This window comes from Lissotriton helveticus, chromosome 3_2 (assembly GCF_964261635.1).
Source record: "Lissotriton helveticus chromosome 3_2, aLisHel1.1, whole genome shotgun sequence".
Lineage (NCBI taxonomy): Eukaryota > Metazoa > Chordata > Amphibia > Caudata > Salamandridae > Lissotriton > Lissotriton helveticus.
Window position 1 is genome coordinate 461,215,864 of NC_136062.1, and position 21,582 is coordinate 461,237,445.

Below are 21,582 nucleotides of genomic sequence, written 5' to 3' on the forward strand. Positions count from 1 at the left end.
TCCGACCTGAAGGTATTGGAGTGCTTTTCATGAGCTCCAGTTACACACAGAAGGACACATTTATTTTTGTTTCTTAGGGACGGGGAGATTAATTGATTTGCCCAGAATCACAGGATATTGAGCTGCCACCGAGACTTGAACCTGATTCCACAGTTTCAAAGTCGGCAGTTCAGATCCTAACGCCACACACTTTTCCATCCTGCATCTCTCTTGACCTCCCCCATATGTAACAGATTTAAGTTTGTGATGCAAGCTTTTAATTGATTCCTGCAGATATGAGTTTTCAAACACATCTGGGCAACCAAGCATACTTCCAATACCGGACCCCACAGTGGAAATTGGACAGCGGTATGGACTCAGTAACCTGGACGTGGCTAAAGTCAACAAGCTGTACAACTGCAGTAAGTGCTCACCTCTCGTAAATAAACATAGCAGCCAAATGTAGGAAAGAGGCTTTGTTGTTGTGCTAATTTATCATAGCGTGGGGCTGCGTTACAGCCAGCCCTCTGCACCACTCCTGATCTATGAATTGGGCTCAGGACAAAATGTCGGCTTGCACTGAGACAATCATGGCCGCCCTCATCAATAATAATGTTGCTTGTATCAGTTGAGTGCAGCAAAGTGAAAGCGACATCAGTGGTGGGAGGGAGACTGCAGGTGTCCTTGGTTCTTTGTAATTGCTGCCTAATTTAGCTAAAGCCATATGTTTGCACATGCGCAGTGAATGGTTACTGGCTGTTCTGGTGCAGCAGTAAACATTGGTAGTTTCAGGCAGCCCTTCGCAAGTCCAGGAGAGGTCACAAAGCTTTTGTTTATTGCGTTATGAGTTGCAAGCAGGGAGGATGCCCCTGTTGGTGCTACTATTCTCTTGTGACACATAAAGCGCTCGCAGGTTTTGTGTGCATTGGGGCTCGCAGCAGCAGTCACCGATCGCAATCAATATTTATACATGGCGAATTCTAGCTTGGCATTTTCAAAATCAGCTGCAAGGTGTGCCTGTGTATGTTGAATTTAAAGTTACTCCATAATGCCAATAGGACATCTACTTAACAATGGCATGTGGGGTTCTGTTAGGAGAATGAGCTAAGAGAACAATCGACGGTGAGGTACATAGTTAGCGGGCAATAAGACAGGTGGTACCAGATGGCATACATAGGCGAAGGTAGCCTCCTCTGGGCGACTACATGCTGCTTACAATTCTGAATATGTAAAGCACACTCCCAATCAGGTACCAGTACCCTGCACTGGCAATGGTATGAATAGAGGTACAAAATTTGTTGAATGTCCAGTTGTTTCCAGGTAATGGAGTATTTCCAAGTAGACACATCGAATTCATCAAATAAGTGTGGTCTCCAACTACTCACATGCCAAGATGATCTATTTTTAAATGTAATGAAACCTTTGACATGTCCATCAAAAGAGGTAAATTGGCTTTCAAGATCACGCAGGTACAGTGTTGAGATGTGAAAGTCTGAACAAGCCTTAAACTTCCCTTTTATTACATATACGTCAGCCCTAAGTTAGACCCTAGATTACCCATAGTGGAGTGTGCTATGTTTTAAAAGGTAGGACATCTACTATTAAGTTTTACATGTCCTGATAGTAAAAAACCCCCAAAATATCTTTTGCACTGTTGTGAAGCCTACCCGTCCCATTGGGGATTTCTTGTTGTATTTAATAAGTGTAACTCCAAGTGGAAAGAGGTACAGCTGTCATGTTAAAGTACCTATGGAATTATAATGATACATTGTCTTTAATGGTAAAGTCAAATTTATCACTACAATTTTAAAAATAGGACTTTTAGAAAGTTGCCGTTTTTCTGCCCTTAGCCCTGTGTGCCTGCTGCCTGTCTGCAATACATGTCTGCGGTGAATGATAGCTGGGCCTTGTGAATTCCCTCTAAACAGTCACACACGATGGGAGCTTAAGTGTGACTTGATGGGCCTTAAAACCACTCGGATCCTAAGGCATGTCCAGCGATATGCATGTAATTTCCATTGAAATGAATGGCAACTCCATGACGAGTTACCCTTGTCATTAGCACCGAAGGGGTTAATCGGCCATTAACTGGCTTGATGGTGCGGTGGAACTGAGGACTGCCTCACTTACACCTGAATAGGCTATGTCTTATCCCAACACAAATCACTGCTTAACCGCTGTAGTGAGTCTGGAGCCAGGGTAGAAAGAAAGGACCTCTCTGCACTTCAAAGACCCTTGTTTGAAGCCACCCCCACTTCAAAGGCACAACTGGGTTTAGGTACTGGACCGCTGACCCCACCACTTCAGTACATTTCTGGACCTGTGAAGATTTTGCCAGGAAGAAGGGCCGTTCTGCTGTTAAAGGACTGCCACTCTGCTGGACTGCAGCTCTGGAAGAACTGCTTTTATGCTGTGCTGACCTGCCTGTTGCGTTCTGACCTCCTTGCGTGGGGGGGGAAGGCCTGTACCTGCATTACTTCAACCCAGAGCTGCTCTAAGGGTTTGTGTGCCAACAGCACCTGGACTCTGACATCTGAGACTCTTGCCCTGCCAAGTGGTGCCAATGCAGTACTGTGTCCTTTGAAGTGGGTATAAAGTGCTGTAACTCCCAAAATCCTCACAACGATGATACTACCCTGGTCAGAACCAACACATCTCACTTGATGCTGATGCAAGGACTAAGGATAATGCTATGCTGTCTGTGTGGTTCTTTGCCTCCAGCCTTGACACATCGCCTACAGTCTGCGGTACAACAACGATGCATCACCTATGAATTCTGTACTTCCTGCTTTATGCGTCTCAGCACTGTGGACGGTGCAACTAAGGTACTTTTCAGCAAGACCAGCTTGATTCTTTTATCCGACCTATGCTCCATCGCTGTTTGCATGAACTTTTGGATTTACCCGTTCAAGCATAACCAGATAGCCAGGTTGGCACTTTATGCTTTTAAGCATTACAATTCAAGATATTCTTTAAAAATTCATAACTCCGGTTCTACTTATTGACGTTTTGGTATTGTTTTGATCAATAAATTGATCTCTATTTTTCTAACCAGGTGTGGGTTATTTTTGTGTGGTGTTTTCACAGTTTTTACTGTTTTAAGTGTTGCACAAATACTTTTTCTATTGCCTCCTAAGTTAAGCCTGCCTGCTCTGTGTCAAGCTACCAGAGGGTAAGCACAGGCTAATTTATGGTGTGTCACTGTCTAACCCTCACTAGGATTGTGGTCCCTACTTGGACAAGGTGCATACTTCTGCCAACTAGAGACTCAGTTTCTAACAGACCCAATAACAGCATCATATTTATTAAATATTTACATTATACATATAGACAGTTTGATGCATAGGCAGACAAACAGTACAATTTCATTAAGCCATTTGCCCACGTGCGATCTATTTAAAATATCCAAGTACATGATTTAAAAGTGCAAATTAGTTTTGCAATTCATTATAATGTAAATTTATACTCCTAAATCGATTTAACACATGCAACATTACACCAGAATTGTGTTGTAATACATGATACAAAATATGCTCCCAGAGGCGTTGTGAGGAAGTGGGGTGTACTATAATGAATGGTCGTGTGACCACACTATGTAATACACAATTACCAACCCCTTTAGTTCTGGTAGATTTCGCCTGTAAAACCCTCAGTAGCTATGGCACTGAGCAGCAAGACTTATACAAAGGAACAAATGTAAAGCATTTAAACAGCAGCAAAACAGTTGGAGAAGAAATCGAAATGACACTTAGAAAATCTGACACCAATTCATAAAAGTAAACTGTATGTTTACAAGACTATCGACACTAGAATAAAAAAGATACACCAGAGGATGCCTGAGATATAGATTTTACAAGTAATATTAAATCAACGCAACTTCAAGGAAACTTTAGGTGAGTGTCAATGCGGTTGGTTAGAAGTACTTGGGGTGACCAACTCTTGCAGGGAGCTAATCAGAGAGACCAGCAAAGTCTTCAAGGACAATTACTTTTACAGGAGAACCAGCCCTTCAGCATCCAAGGCACTTTATCCACATTGTAATGGGTTCCTATGGAGTGGGCCTAATACAAGTGCTGAAGATGCTCCAATGATGTTGTGGATGCAATGAGGTCGGCAGGGATGTTCATGCAGGGATTCCTCAGTCCACGAAGATGGTGAGGAGGTCCTTGTTGCAGTGTTGATGTCCTATGAAGTCCTCTCCGATCTGGCTGGAATTCAGGCGCCACTGGAATACCAGTTGCCTGGATTCACGGTCACAGGCCAATCCTTCCTGGGTCGATAACTCACCTCCTGAGATTCAGCAAGCTAAGGTACAACTCTGTGCGTTGGGTCTTGACCCTCTGTGCTGCACAGTGGCAATGGTAGCAGCTTGAAGTCTTGGTGCTACCAACTTGTCCCAGCAGGCTTCTCCAGCTGTTGTGTCCCTGTTCTGCAGATACGAGGTCAGTCAGCTGGTCCTTGGAGTTCTCTTGGCTTGACTGGGCTCTTGAAGATTATGTCTCTTTGGGAAGGACATGGCAGACACAGTCCCTCTCTTCAATGGCCACCAGGTGAAGCAGAAGCAGTCTTCGACAGTGCAGACTCCATCGCTAGTCCCTTGGTGCAGCAGTGCAGTCCTTATTTGCTTCTTCTTCCAAGTCAGTCGAGATATTGGTGCCAGGTGTACGCCATTTAACTTCTGAAAATGCCCTCAAGATAGGATGAGGTTGGTAGCCAATGGGCGACTAGGTTCCCTTGCTTCTGATTACCACTTCCTGTGAAGTGTGGCATCTGGCTATCACAGGATGCATCATTCTGCCCACTCCCAACATGGCAACACCCCCCTCTTTCGACGCTCATTGCTCCCTACCCCCCCAGAGGTGTGGCTACCAAGGGGCTACGCGCCCTGGAAAAACCAGTTTGACAACTAGCTTCTCCTCTCCTGTCCCTAGTGCCAGCCTGTCTGCAGACACAATAGAGAAGCCCCTCTCCCAAGTGTTATCCATTTGACCTTCAAAGGCAGCTTCTCCTTTGAACCTCTCCTTTTGAGCTATCACTGTTGGGTCTTACCGCAAAAGACAGGTAACACCTTTCTCCAATGTGGGCCGCTAGTGTGTACTTTCCTGGGAGTCATTAGCACTGCTTCCCAGGAGGGCAGAAAGCTGTCTGGAGGACAAGTCCCGTGTATATTAGTAAACGGGCACTGGAAACTTTGAGTACTAAAGTGGCAACTTCTAAAGGTGCCCTTTGCCCACCAGTGACATTAAGTTTGCTCTAACGATTAAATCAGATTTAGTGCACTGATTCTTTTGATACCAAACAGCACCAACCTTCTTAGTCCTACTCAGAAGTTAGCAGGGTTCGGGTGCCAGCCTGTAACTCTGTACTTATCAATGGGGCTACTAGCCTTTCCACAGTAAAAACACTAACTTAAAGTTGTTACTGCTGGAACATGTAAAAGTTAGGCCTTCCATAGGGGTAACTTACATACCTTAACAAGCATTTGCAATGCAATAGGACCTTATACATTTGTAGCTATGAAGCACCTTATCCTGGGCAAAGTGATTCTGGCATTTTACTAACCTCTGCTGGTCGTTTTCTATCAAGACAGTTAAATAGAGGCAGTTTCTAGAAAAACAGAAATTCATAAGCAAAAGCAAAGGCAGACAAGTCTTGGGGTAATGCTCCAAATCCCACACAAAGTACATATAACAGATCTTCTAGTTAGCGCAAGCCTGTTTTAGGCTCGTCCTAAAAAAAGGAGGTTTGGGCTTTGCCATTACTGTAAGTAGTAAAGTCGAGTTAGAAGTTTTAAACTGAACTTCCAGTCTTCAGTGGCAGACTGGGAGCCATGTTTTACCTTGTCATACTTGTGGGGGCAAGACTAGCGCTGCAATCCATGAGAGACACACTAACTTACAGGTCCTGGGTACACCTGGTACGATATACTAGAGGCTTACACGTAAAGTAGGCTATGCCAATTGGGGACACACCTATTTAACATACACTATTTTGGGGTGGGTCAGATCATATGCACTGAATCGTGTTTAGCAGGACTCAGGGCATGCCAGAGCCATAACAACTGTACCTAGTAGTCAAAATGGGGGCACAAAATTATGATAAACCTCCCAAAATCCTGTTTCCGTGAAATAAGCATTTTGATGCAAGAATGTTTTGTAAGCTAGGTAAACACTGAAGGAAACTGGACTTCATTGCCACCATTTGAGCTACTAGAACTACTAGATGCTGTTTTTGTCGACTGTGAGAGTGCATTTAGCTTGCTAACTAGACTCCAGTGGCAGTGTTTGTTCCATAAAACTGTACACATGTTCAATCGTAACCCAATTGGCAAGGACTTTTGCACCCCTGAACGTCCCTGATAAATTGTACCTATGGTAACCAGTGTATGGATACTATAGAGGGTCCCTGTGGGCTGCAGCATTTATTAGGCCACTCAAAGGGACCTTTACCCAATCTATATGCACACTGCCATTGCAGTATGCATGAAATGGTGAAAGCCATTCTGACAAAACGACACAACACACTCCCTGTGTACCATGCCAATATGCACTGCATATACTGAATGTACATCACCCCTGTAGAAGGCCTTTAGCCCTAAGGCAGGCTGCATAATAGTATATGTGAGGGCACCTCTGCATGAGCAGGTATGCCCCTGTGATGCCTAATTCCAATACTTGGGCAGTGAATGTGTTCAGGCAGCCATGTTAAAGATATGTACTGGGCACTGGTCATATCGAGTTACCCAGCTACATGACAGCTGCACTAAAAATGATGGCGTTTGGTATGAAACACCTCATCTTAATAAATCGATACTGATGCCAGTATAAAAAATGTTGTGACATTCACCCAGAGGGCACCTCAGAAGTGCTCTGAAAACCCACTAATCCTCCAGTGCGCTGGCTGGCTGGTATCATCCAGCCTGCCACTACAGACACATTTCTGACCTCCTGTAGGTAAGAGCCCATGCTCTCTCAGGCCAGAAAGAATGCCTGCTCTGGCGGAAGGTGTTCACCCCTCCTGCAGCAGGATGGCTAGTGAAATCAGCATATCAAGGACAGAGACTTCAAAACCTCTGCCACCTTGCTTATGCCATGGCTTCTTCCCATCTGCAGCCTCCGATACCAATTCTGGCCCCATGAGGTATGTTCATGAGATATTCCACTTGTTCTCAGTTTAAATCACGTGAACTCACTATCCCCCGCTAAGCTTAGGATATTATATTCACTTACCGTTCACGGCTCGACCACTGCGTTGATCAATCTTCACCTTGCCCAAAACCACCCCTATTCCCCCCCACCCCCCACTACTGCGGACTTTTAAACTGACAACGATGCCAGTTCGCATGGAGATATACTGGTAAAGCACAGGAATGCACACTCAAGGTGTATTCCTCACACCTAGGAATGCGTCCTGACCACAAGCGCATGTCCACCTTCTGTCGTATAACTGTTCAATATTCTCTCTATGTCAAACATTGTATATAACAAGTCACTTACATTAATTTACGCACCACTGTGCATAGCTAAATGCATGTCCTTGCTGTACCATGGATAGGTTGATTGTTTTCCATTGAGCGTTAGTCTTGACAGACTACTTTGTTTTTTCTCCAATTTCCTCCCCCGCAGGCATTGTGTTAAACACCAGGCACTTTATTTACATAGTCCTGATGATGATCCCTGTATCATAAGAGCTTGGGATCGAAACGTCGTCGACAATAATCAGTACCACTTCTGTTTGAATTCCATAGAATTTATGGTGACTGTTGATGGTTAGCTTGCTTGACTCTATGACCACAACAAGCAACCAAAGCTCTTTTGTTGCCTGAAAACCCCTTTATGTCGTTTGCGTTGTATGTTTTCTCTGTCATTTTTTTCCCATGTTGGATGCAGGGTTGTGTCCCGTTCATTACATGTGTCGCTTCTTATGTATAAGATTTCTTCAAATATATTGCCTCTTAAAATTCTCTGTCCGGCTGGAAAGTCTCTAGTACCCATCAAGGTCTATATGTTATCTGTTCTGTGTATAACTTACTTAAGGACCATTGTTCTAAAAAATAACGGCTTCTTTCCAGACTTGGGTAGTGCCAACCCCTGCCGTGAGGCCATTTGTCACCAGAGCAGTCAGGAAATTAGTTAGTCAGAAGGCTGGTCACACTTTCAGGCTAGTCAAACCCATAAGGTGGGCCGCCTGACAAGTACAGTTGAGAAAGGGTATCACCATAATGTTTTTGGTGAACTCTGGGTGAGGAATATGCCCACTCTTCACAGTTAGTGGCCATATAGGGGATTGCAGTCACCCCAGAGGAAAGTCACTGATTGGCTACTACCTTAAACTCCCCTAGTAGGCTGGAATGCGTGAGAATACAGGCCCTGCACCGATATTGGTGCCAAATCCTGCCGGCTGTGTGCACCAAGACAATCATGAAGATTGACTCATCCAGGAGCTGACTAGCCAGACCATATTCTGGGTAGACTGTTCACCCCTTCAAAAACTAAGCAGTATCTCCATTGGGGTGGAGTAACCACCCCCCTGAAGGGGCAGGGCCGACTGCACTAACCCTGCACTTCTTCCTGCTGACCATTGAGTCCACAGAGGAAGCATCTCGCTAGGAAGAAGTCTTTGCTGTTCCAGGAGGTCAGATCTAGCTCCTTGTTAAGTTTGGAAACTCCAGGCCCTCCAGGAGACGCCCAGCACGAATACCCTTTACTGCAACCAAGGCTTGTTGTGTGTCCAGTACAGCACCACTGCTGCCAAAGCGGACCCTCCCAATGAGGGACTTCAGGATCCCTTAGGCCTTCATTGAGAGTGTCCCTACTGCCCTGTTTTCTCCCCATCTCCAGCTCACCAAAGCCAATTGAGAAACTCTAGCTGCAGCAATGTGCCGGACAAAGCACCTTTGCACTCGATCCCAAGTTCACAGAACCCAACTGTGTCCCTGTGCTCCAGAGATCTCAAGACCTGAACCCCTCTTTGGGTTCCGCCCGACATGGGTCCAAGTCTCCCTTTGCATGCTCTGTTGTTTTGACAGGTACCTTTAAATCTGATGGTACTTTGGACCTTGGCCCCAAAGCACCTTAAGTCATAATGGGGACCCTCTACAACCGTTCACAAATATAAGTATGCAATATATGTGTTTCCGATAGGATAACATAATCGCGTTCAAGGCTCATGCCTCAAATCTGACAGTTCTGCTATTTATGCAGTTTTGCTATTAAATCTATACCTCCGAAAGTACTTACCTGATACTCATGATCATGGTATCTAAAAATATATAAAATCTGTACTATTTTTCTAACGTGGTCTCAGATTTCCTTCTTGGGTGTATGTCTCACTTATCGACTTTGAGTTCAACAAACACTGAACACTACCATCTGATAAGCCTAAGCTGCTCTATTGCACTACCACAAAAAGAGGACTTCGGATTATTAATTTAAGCCATGAAAACAAATAGGATCGCCTGTACCTTTTTGCACGGTTTGCTCCTATAATGGTACTACCACATAAAAAGCTAGCTTCCTACCTTGATGGATCAGCTGTGGAGTGCAAGACTTTGAATTTGCTGATGCAACTTTGTCTATAGGTAATTCCACAAAGAAATATACATTAGTCAAAATATTTTTGACTATTTTTCGATTTTTTAAATCTTTTTCTACATTTTCTAATCTGAACTGCTTGGACCTTGTATTGAGTCCTTGAGTCAATTGCTTTAGAAATTTTTAAAAGTGTAATAGTAAGTTAGGCCCTGAAAGTCTTTCAGAACTTTTTTTACATTTCTAAAAAAGTCCCAACTGTACTATAAATGTCTGGCTCAGAGGAGATTGTGCAGGCACTCAACCTGACCCCTTTTCTGCAGCTTAGTATGCAGCAGTTAAGATAGAATCCCCACCTGATTGACCCTCACCCTACAGTACACATTTCTAAGAGCAAGAATCCAGAATGTGGAATGTAGTGAGAGAATAGCACATCACCACAGAGTTGTTCCACAGGGAGCCAGGTTGTAATCCATGCCCAGGTGATTTTTTTCGGCTGAGGATCCCTCAACGCCTCAGGGAAAACCGAGGAGGTGCAGGTTGTTTCAGCAGACCCAGTTTTCTGCATCTTCTGCTCATTCCTTAATAGCTTAGAAGTAGAGAGGCGCCCGACAAAGGCCTTTAGTACATGTACCATATGCTCACGTTCTGAATTACCACCCTCAGCCCCAGAAACCCTGTCCACAAAGTAATGCAAATATTGGCGCAGGAGGGCAACATCAACCCTGACCTCACCGATCTTAGTTAGCCTGTATGGCGTGCAGGATATAGTAAGTGGTGGCCATTTCCGGAGGCCCGGACCTCACCAGCATTCTTAGGGAGCTCATGTGAGGGAGTGGTGTACCTATCAATCGTCTTTTGGGCTGTGAGAAGGGCGGGCGGTCCCTGCCCATGAGGGTTGACAATTACAAGAGTCAGGCCACAAGCTCCAAAGTGAATGAGGGCAACACACTTGCACCACAATTTCTGTGCTGGTATGGGCAGCATGAGCAGTTAGCAGAGGCGGCCCGGCACAGATCAGGGGTAGCGGGGTCTTGGATGGGGTCGAGGAGGAAGGGGAATATAAAAAGAAAATGTTAATAAAACTAAACACTTGCCGTATCTCTGTGTCCCGCGACTCTGCTCCGTCTCTCCGCATTTGGACTCAGCCTGAAGAACAGCATCCAGGAAGCACACCCAGGCTCCCCTGTCCAATCACAACACTGCATTGCATCTGAGCAACAAACCATGCCGTGGTTCGGCGCTCAGATGGAGACTGGGGGCTTGGACATGTTTACCACACAGGTTGTAATGCATCCTGCATGGAGAACATGCAAAGTGCGCATGACTGTGTGGCCGGCCCCAGAGGGCCAGCCAAGCATTCATGCGCACTTGGAGGAGGCAAACCACTCCTCCCCTGCCCTTCTCTAAGCACAGAACAGCACCACCAGCCAGCAAAGCAGCTGGAAACAATCAAATGATAATAACTTCAAGTTATTATCATTTTATTTTTCCTTTCCTCAAACTGCTTAATAACAGTGATGCAACCCTCCTCCACCATAGAGGAGGAGCTGCACTGGCAGTTAGCCCTATGGGTCAGGAGATAGGCAGGGCCATGTGCATAGCCCTAGGCCATCAAGGAACCAAGAAGTAGTGAGAGAGAGAGAGAGAGAGGAAGGGCAGCGACTCCCGAAGTTACCTAGTGCACTGTATGAGCAGGGTCAGGCCATGGCCAGCTGAGTGCGCCCCACTCATTACCCGCAGTGAAGCCCAGGAGGCCCCGGACCGGTCGATCCAGACCTCACCAGTCCAGAGCAGCAGCTCTGTGCTGAGTGTGGGCAGTCCGTATGGTGCACCGAGCCCCCTCAGCAGGCGGATTGAGGGTGACTTGGCCAGCCAAACACTCCAATGGTATCCCATCTGCATGTAGCTGTGGTGCAGCTGGGGCTACCCCGTCAGAAACTGTGGCCCCCAGTCAACTTGGCTACGCACATAGAGCACTGGCTGCACAAACCAGGCACATCCACAGGCAAGGGGTAGCAACAGGAGGCACAGCCAATAGCCAGGATACCCATCGGTTCGTTCACACCAAGCAGAGTCAAGCTAGCAGTAGGATGAATCCCAATGCGGGGGTAGGGCACACAAGCTCTTCATAAAGCCTTCACCTTCTAGGATGGTCCAATCACTTCCCCCCATGGAGATCTATTTTACATCTCAACAGTACTGTACATTATCATACACTAAATTATTTTTTTATCAAATATACATTGCACAGCTAGGAATCCTTTTTTGTTATTATAACAGTAGTAGGCATTTTTATGTTTATAGTGAGGACTCCCCTATGTGTCTTTCTTGTCTGTATCTTCATTGTTTTTTTTACCTATTTCACTTTTTACATTGTTCCTTTATCCTATTGGGTTTCCTTTAATGTTTATTTCCCATTGTTTTCCCTTTTATTGATATTTCCATTGTTAACTCTATTTCATCTCTTATCCTTTGTTCTTCTTTTGGTTTCAAGTTAAAAAAAAAAACTTTGCAAAAACCAATACGTCTGGCTTTAATGTCCCAACACATATAAATACAACCATGCCCAAATGCTGTTTCCATATGTTGGAACATTAAAGCCACACCTGGTGGCTTTAATGTGCTAACCAAGCCAACCCCAAGCCAAAGCTTGTTACCAAACAGTTGTCGAAGCCCATGTTTGGAAAGCTTTAGCTTAAGTACTTTTATTTTGATGCAACGCTCCATGTGCTTTCCAGCAGTAACCCTCTTGAGGTTGAAGTGCATTTCTAGTACGTCCTCTTTAACGTTTGTCATAATATGTTTGTCTGTCTGTTGTTGATTGGTTGTTGTCTTTCATTAGATCGCTGTAGCACCTTGCTATCTGATCCACAGGGATCCTTTTCAACACCCAACTTTCCAGGCTTGTACCAAAATGGAGCAAACTGCCGGTGGCTGATCCGTCTTTCATCAAATAAGGTGACTTCATAAGTTTGCATTCCTTCAAGTACAAGTTCACAACCAATTTATTGGGACAACTGCCAGTAAAACATTGTAAAACTATAAAACAGTTGCTTAATAAAAGTTAGAATTCCTTTGTTTGTATGTTTTAGAGGCTCATTCAGAGTTGGCAGAGTGGAAGACCCACCTTAAGTGGGGTTCCCAACCCTTCAAACTATCATTAAGAGGTGAAGCAGCCACTAAATGTCATTGGAGTTATCACCAGCCCCAACAGTTGCTAGTTAGTGGTGGTGATCTCTCTGCCACAGGGCTGCCAGCTTTAATGCATTATGGCATCTCTCCTATTTAGGTTCCCCAGATATGTATATCTGCACAATTTATATCATTATTTACGTTATGTGCTGGGCATTGTGCTTTATAGCCATGTTTCAATCAATGTTCAATTACTGTGCATTGTTTGGAGTAGTGACCCTTTCAAGGGTGGTGAACAAAGGGCGCTCCCTTACCTCCAGCTCCAGTATGTAGATCTATGGAAACGTGGCAACATAAGGGGATTGTAAGTATTCAAAGACAACTAAGATATGGCATAATCAGAGAGGTTATATCAGAGCTCTTATATAATGAGATTACTGCCATAATTTGTTGCTCAACTACAAGGCACCAAAGGGGCAGGTGGATTTTGTTACGGGACAAGTAGCTTTATGAAGCAACCTGCCCCATGGACAAGTAGATATTTTATTAAATTCTACCCCCTGAATGTTTTCTGACTTCTACTCATCACCCTGTGGCTGGTTAAGAATAGGTTATTGACAGTATTCAATGTGCTTTTCTTGTCTCCATAACATTTATGGCCATAACTCTTTTTATTTCTGTCATGCAAGATTTCTTTGCAGCTCAATAACTTTGATGTCCAGCTCACCGCAGATTGCTCTGCTGATTTCATCAATGTTTATGATGGTGCCAATACATCATCCCCAGTTCTACTGAAGAAGGCATGTGGGAAGTTGGATCTCCCGGCGCTTGTGTCTTCCGGAAGCATGATGCTGGTGGTGTTTGTCAGTGATGGGACCGTCGCAGCCCATGGTTTTCAAGCCTCGTACAGAACAGGTAAGCCTGTTCTTCTTCAGGCTTTGTATTTTAAGTAACTCTTTGCAGTGGTGTAGCGAAACTTGAGGGGGCCCCCACGGTGGCCCGACCCAACACCTACCACTTTTCCCCACTGCCCAAAAATCTGGAATATTTTTATTTAAAACCTCCAACATTTAATGATATACCGCTATATTGTCTTGCTCAAAGTTCTAATAATTAAGTGGGAAACACTCTTAACATATAAACTACACAATTTGTAACATTTTCAAGAGCAGACAGCAATCAGAAAAATGCCAAGAAGCGATCCTTTTGTCTTAGGAACTGCCTATCGCTGAAGAACAAAGAAAAACTGCGTTGGGTCTGAATTAGAATTTACATTGATGGACAACAACCTGGAACTTTGAAAAACAAACCCAAACCTGCAATTTTATAGACTCGACTGACAATATACATGAGGAGTACACAAGATATAACTTGGTATTCTGCTAAATCCAAGAGAAATAGACTGATAAATTATCTGCATGTCACACACAAGGGCTGTGAACTGAGGAAGCAATTTCAATTTCTACTGTCATGTCTCAATTAGTAAGCTGGACAAAATAGACCGGAAAATGAGGCCAAGGATGAAAACTATTTGAATGCTTCAGAACATTGATGCAGATGTTTGTCTGTTTGAATGTATCATTTCTGTAGTGTAAACAATGCTATTTATAAGAATTAAGGTATATACATTACAGATAAGTGCAAGCAACATAACACAGCTTCTTTCTGCACCTCTCTTGCTTCTTTCTGCAGCTCACTTGCCTCTTTCAGCACCTTTGTTGCTTTTTTCTACAGATCTCTTGCCTCTTTCTGCACCTCTCTTGCCTCTTTCGGCACCTCTGTTGCTTCTTTCCGCACCCCTGTTCCCTCTTTCGGCACCCCTTGTCCCTATCTGTCCAACTCTCTTGCCTCTTTCTACTGCTCTCTTCCCTCTTTCTGCATCACTCTTGCCTCTCTCTGTACCTCTGTTGCTTCTAGCTGCACTTCTCTTGCCTCTTTCTGCATCATTTGTGCCTCTTCTAGCATCTCTGTTGCGTCTTTCTGCACTTTTCTTCCTTCTTTCCGCACCCCTAGTGCCTCCTTCTGCACCATTGTTGCTTATTTCTGCACTTCTTTTGGTTCTTTCTGCACTTCTCATGCCTATTTCTGCACCCTTCGTGCCTCTTTCAGCACCTCTGTTGCCTCTTTCTGCACCTCGTTTGCTCTTTCTGCACCCTTCACACCTGTTCAGCACCACTGTTGGTTCTTTCTGCACTGAGCTTACTTTTTGCTGTACCTCACTTACCTCTTTCTGCACTTCTCTTCCTTCTTTCAGCACCCCTCCTGCCTCTTTCTGTAACACTCTTCCCTCTTTGTGCACCCCTCCTACCTTTTTTCTGCAATCGTCTTGCCTCTTTTTGCACCTCTGTTGGTTCTTTCTCCACTGCTCTTACTTCTTTCTGTACCTCACTTGCCTCTTTCTGCACCCCTGTTCCCTGTTTCTGCACCTTTTCTGCCTGTTTCTGCACCTCTCTTGCCTATTTATGCACCTCTGAGTTAGAGGTGCTTTTAATCCCCCTGCTCTATTATGTACTAGGGCCTTACAGGGGAGGTCATGACAATCTCAGGGATTCACCAACCCATAGTGTACCCTAGTGTATGTTGGCGTTTTCACTGTGTTCTAGGTGTCTTTCAGCATAGCACTGGCTACGGTCGAGGCATTTGGAATATCTTTTATTGTTTAAGTGAATTAAAACCATAACAATATCGTAATACAAATTGGGTATCCATATAAAATGATTAAAAAGTATTTAAAAAAGAAAAAAAGACATGTTAATTATTTAGTCCTGAAGAACGGAGGCAGTGTCCTTATCATGAGGCCAATTCAAATTTGTTAATTATTCTGTAACATCTTTTTGCTGTCGAGTTATGGTTTTTGTACGTAGTAACTTAGCAAACATTATAGTCAGAGTCATTTACCACCAGTACCAGTCAGTAAAATGTTGAGGGCACCGGATGTCTTTGAAACAAGGCCTCTTTCTGCACCTCTGTTGGTTCTTTCTACATATCTCTTACTTCTTTTTGCACTTTTCTTCATCTGCTTTGAAATTCACTGAAAAAACCATAGGTTTCAGTGATGTTATAGTTAGATATTAGCCTTTAAAAAAACATAGAAATTCACTGAAAAAAACCATAGGTTTCAGGGACCTTATAGTTAGCTGGACATTTCACTCGTACAAAACCAGAGAAATTCGTCCGGTATAGTTAGTTGAGCTAACTATAACTCGCGCCCCCGCAATGCACTGCTGATGACGTCACATATTACATCCTTCATGACATGGTCAGTGACATCAATGATGACATCACATGCTTGTAATGCTTGAAATGGAAATATAAAAGTGTAATTACTCTAAGATCTCCTATTAAAAGTAGTGCACCAGTGCTGAGAAAGGCAGGTACTTTCTCTTTCAAATTTTAGAAGTGCAGGCACTGAGTACCAGACAGCACCTGCCCATTTAAAGTATTGGTTGCATGGGACTGCACATGTACCACGCAGTCATGGAACCACCCATAACACACCCCCATGAGGCAAAGTCGTGCAAAGCGCATGCTTTTCTTAACACTACCTCCTAAAGAAATTTCTGGATTACAAACTGTAGCAAACAGATGAAAATGGGTCAGGCTTTCAAACAGAAAATAATTTCTTTAACTCTCTCCCTCTTTACTGCTTTGTAGGCAGTAAACATTTTGATGGAATTAGAAACTCTTTAGCGTTATGGTCTCATTGAAAGTTAACATAATGATAATGGTGATTGGAGGAGAGAAGCACACAGTGTGAATCATGCAAACCCTCTCAATCTTGAGAAGTATTAACTATTAGGAGGGTACCATGACAGAGGCAGCTCTGAAAACACCAAATTACTGGCAACAACCAGCAGCTCTACTGAACTGAATTCTATCCAGTATCGGGGTATCTTTCATAGATTCACATGCTTGAATCATTACCCGTCGTCGAGATGGGAGTCCGACGGTAAAATAATCAAGAAGTATTCAACAAATAGCATAGGCTATAACGACCCTAGGCCATGTATTTGATAGCCTATCTACGTTCTTTTTAAAAAAGGAACACATTTTGCATACAACCAATCAGCTGCCAGCACCCTCTGTAACACTCCCAGCAGAGGCAGATTCCCTCAGATTGTCTAGAAAAGCGCTTTTCTACTATGGCCGCAGTCACAATCAGGGTGGTGAATGCTTTGGCCATTATCGGCCATTGTGACCGACAGATGTGGTCGGACATGGTAGCTTTGGTGGACCTAGTACCAGAAGAGAAAAGTTAGGAGGCTAGAAAGTTCTTGTTGGAAGGGAAACGTGTAGCATCAGAGACCATCAACTGCATCTTTGGATTTAGTCAATTCTGGTTTCAGACAATTTGCGGATGCCTCCGTACTGAGAAGATAGGGAAGGTTGACGTCGTGTGGAAGGGAGTCTCCCTGAAGGCTTCTCAATTATTTTCCTACAACTACTGGAATTTTCTACAAGCTTGACATCATGTCTGACAAGAAAGGCCTTTTCTGCCCATGTAAAACCTGTGGCAGAAAAAGGGTTTATGTGGATGATCCACATAAGGATTGTATATATTTCCTGCATCCTAAACATGAGGTAAGAGAATGCAAAATCTGCCGTACCTTTTTCTCAAAGACTATCAAGGATAGAGAAGGAGCTTGTGTTTATGGGGCCAGGCCACTATACACCAGGCACTTTCTTCAGATGGCTACAGTAATAAATCCACTAAGATGCAGGTCACAGGACAATTCCTCTGCAGGAGGTAAGAAACACCACAAACCTTCTCATGTTGCCAAGGACTTTAAGAAGAAGAAAGTCAGGAAGAGCTCCTGAGCGCCTGCTTTATCTGGGCCTACTACATCTTCCAGAAAGGAATAAGACCACCCAGAGACTCTTCTTCAGTCCCTTTGAGGCATAATTCTTGCAAAAAATCTTTGTCGACGATGTTACCATACTCCTCGATGACGATAAGAATTACATTGTTTGCACCGTCGGCGAAAACAACTGTGACAACGACGACAATATTGGGTCCTATACCGTTGATGTGTGTCTCACTCTATAAAAGGCCGCCGACGTCAGGATCACTGTCGACGGCAACATCATTGACGACCGTTGACACACTTCCGTTGGCGAAAACATCATCAGCGTAGACACCATTGATGAAGATACCATCGATGAATGACTCATCGACAAAAACTCCTCTGACGAATCTGCCCAACCAGCTGCATCAGCACTGTCAAGGACTGTTACTCATACTACTAAGGTAACCAAAACATTTCTACTTCCAGCCATGTCAGTGTTCAGTAAGGTATCAGCTTTAATCCTGTTGCATCTCTTGGACATAGAGCTGCACGTAAAATGTCAAGAAGAGGAGAATGAGAAGAATGAGGATTACCGTAATGAAGACCAGTATTATCAACAGAGCTATGTGGCCCCACCTCGTCACTACCAGCCTTATGGTTTTCAACCAGAACCGTGTCCTAGAGACATGACCCACCTACCGCCTTCTCTCATCCAAGACCCGCAAGCAATGTTGGCGAATTACAGGCAAAGGTTTCCACCGCAAGGGGATCAACTTGAGAAACCGCAGCCTCAGGCAGACCCACCAAGTACGCCAGGCTTGCCACCACCAGTTACACCTACTATTACTCCTCGGGAAGCAGACCCTATCACAAAGGACATGTCTGCTTCAGATGAAGATAGAGAGAAAGGCAAACTACCAGATCTTCTCCAGATGCTTCAAATGATTATATCATACCAACACCCTCTCCTCCACATTTACCAACAGATTCTCGCCAAGAGGATATTGGAAGATTCCATAGCTAATGAAAAGAGCATCCATCAGATTCCACTTGCCAATGTCAATCTAGCAGTCTGACTGCTTCCTGTATGATTTCTGGGAGGACTCAACGAAATCTCTGCACTCTTTACCCATTATTGGCTATATATGGCAAGAGGGTGTCAAGATTATGAAGACACCTGCAACTGTACATCAGGTGCTCCCACAAATTGATAAAAATAAATTGAGCTCCGGAGGATTCTCCATCTTGCCTCAAAGGACACCCCAGAGCAGATTTGGTCATTTCTCAAGCAGCGCAAAGAAGATCTAAAAACCCTGCTACTCTAATCACTACTCCGCCTGATAAGAAGGGCAGCAGGATGGACATTGTAGCAAAGGGCTTTTCTACTGTGGCCGCAGTCACAATCAGGGTGGTGAATGCTTTAGCCATTATCGGCCATTATGACTGACAGATGTGGTTGGACATGGGAGCTTTGGTGGACCTAATGCCAGAAGAGAAAAGTTAGGATGCTACAAAGTTCTTGTTGGAAGGGAAATGTGCAGCGTCAGAGACCATCAACTGCACTATGGATGTAGTCAATACTGGTTTTAGACAATTGTCGGATGCCTCCGTACTGAGAAGATAGGGATGGTTGAAGGCTACCAACTTTAGACCAGAAGTGCAACCAAAGATTTTAGATATGTCTTTTGATGACAATACTCTATTTGCAAAGGATATAGATGAAGCCCTCTTGGCTATTAAGACCGAAATAGAGGAGGTCCCTTTACCTCAAAGAGGAAGAGGTTTCTATTCTTGTTTTTTCTTGATTAAGAAGAGATCAGAGGAATGTTGACCAATACTAGATCTCAGCAATCTCAACAGGTTCCTCAGGAAACAAACTTTCAGAATGGTAACACTCTCCGAGATTCATCATCGTCTCAAAGAGGAGACTTTATGACCTCACTCGACATGGAAGGCACATACTTTCACATCCCTATCCATCAAAAGCAATGGAAATGTTTAAGATTTACAGTGGCTGGTACCCACTACCAATACAAAGTATTTCTGTTTGGCCTCAAATCAGCTCCAAACGTCTTTACCAAGTGCCTTTCTCCGGTAGCCTCAGTCCTACGATCTCAAGGTCTCCATGTATTCCCATAACCGGACGACTGGCTACTCAAAGCACCAATGGCACAGAAAGCCAATCAAACTACCAACGCTTGCCTTCAGCTGTTCAGGATGCTAGGGCTCACTGCGAACACAGAAAAGTCCTCACTCCTTCCCAGTCAAGTCATATGGTTCCTAGGAGCTATGATAGATACCATTCAATTCAAAGCTTTCCTCTCAGAAGAGAGGCAAATACGATTGCAGCAGCTAGCAAAGATCGTGTAAAAAAAAAAAGGGGTCCGTTTTTGTACCAACATACAAATCACTCCTGGGAAAGTGTTCATCAGCAATAGGCTTAAAACCACTAGCCAGGCTAAGGGTTAGGCCCGTACAGGAAAAACTCCAGCATCAGTGGCTGCAAGCCTCAGGATTCTTTGAGGATATGATTCAGATCATGGCACGCATGAGGGTAGCCCTGTAATGGTGGTTTCACAAGCCAATTCTCTCAAAGGGACTTACCTTCCTTCAAATGATCCCAGATTTAATTTTAATGACAGACGTGTCTATGGGTTGCTGGGGAGGCCACCCGCAAGAGGTACAAATCCAGGGCAAATGGTCCAGTGCGCAAAAGTTACAACACATTAGCAGGTAAGAGCTCAAGGCTATCTTCCTATCTCTTCAGGCTTTCCTGCCAAGGATAATAAGATAGGATAATAAGTAATGCTACAAAAACAAAGTTCATGACATTTAACCCCCATAAATCATTTAGAAGCCACATCATGCTAGGTGGGGCACAACTGGAGAGAGTCAGAACCTTTGATTATCGTGGTGTCAGACTCTCTGATCAAATGTCTTGGAAGCCCCACCTAGCCAAGATTCTTTTCGGTCATAAACGCGTGACCGAAGCACTAGGGAAAGAACATCGTTCCTCACAAAGTTGATTAGTTGCCCCGGCGCTCACGGTTTACGACACCAAAGCAGTCAGCATAGCTCTTTACGGAGCTGAGCTGTGGGGGCTAGACAATATCGACGACATCTCCAGATCTGAACATAAGTTCCTGGGGAACCTGGTAATGCTCCCCTGCAGCACACCTTTGACTCGCCTTAAAACTTGACATGGGCAGACGCTCATTTAGAGACATAGCAAAATTGCATCCACTGCTCTTCTGGGCTCTCATTAGGTGGACCCTAGAACTTTCCAAGTATGCCGAAGCACTTACTGAGGTCATACACCTAGATGTCAACCACAGAATTAAATGGACCTCAGACATCAGGAAATCCTTGACAGTACTGGGCTTTCAAGGATACTGAGATAGACAAGACCCACCAAGCACAAATCAATCAATCAATCAATCATAGCATTTGTATCGCGCGCTACTCTCCCGGAAGGGACTCAAGGCGCTAGGGGGAAGGGTCGCTACCGCTCGAACAGCCAGGTCTTGAGTTGTTTCCTGAAGGCGAGGTGGTCCTGTGTCAGCCGGAGGTGGATGGGGAGGGAGTTCCATGTCTTGGCTGCCAGGTAGGAGAAGGATCTTCCTCCGGCGGTGGCTCTTCGGATGCGTGGTACGGCGGCGAGGGTGAGGCTTGTAGAGCGTAGCTGGCGGGTGGGTGTGTAGAAGGTCAGGCGGTCGTTGAGGTACTTGAAGGAAATCAAGCGGATGTACTGGGATTGGGTGGCCAGCCAGGAAATCAGTATGCCCAACGCAGGCAGACTGAATTTAATTTAATTTAAGCAATTTGTAGAGCGCGCAAATACCCGTGAGTGTCTCGGCGCTAAGGACGTAGATCATGAGACATGAGAATAACTTGTTGTGCTGCATTTCTAAGCTGCTTCGTTACTTTAGTCTGTACAGTGAGAGCCGAGACCGTCAAGGTTATCTTAGACACTGTAGCTGTTGTTCTAATTGATCAGCGCACGTTCTAGACATAACACATATGCAGCTGTGGCCCCCTCTGATATTGGTGTGTTTAATAATGCACTGCGTAGGCATGATCACACACTCTTGGAGAACATTCGTATGCTGAGAGCTTTTGCAGAATTTGTTTGTGCTGGTATGAGAGTATAA

The 21,582-nt window shown here is 44.5% G+C and overlaps 1 protein-coding gene across 1 annotated transcript in view; it reads left to right on the forward strand.

The window, feature by feature from the left end:
• The window catches only part of LOC144826359 (astacin-like metalloendopeptidase), a 182,056-nt gene that overhangs the window by 132,838 nt on the left and 27,636 nt on the right, over positions 1 to 21,582 (forward strand). The window contains exons 9-11 of the mRNA XM_078684687.1: positions 274 to 401; positions 12,355 to 12,470; positions 13,334 to 13,559. Of these exons, the coding sequence (XP_078540813.1) occupies positions 274 to 401; positions 12,355 to 12,470; positions 13,334 to 13,559 (470 nt within the window). The remainder of the gene's footprint in view (positions 1 to 273; positions 402 to 12,354; positions 12,471 to 13,333; positions 13,560 to 21,582) is intronic.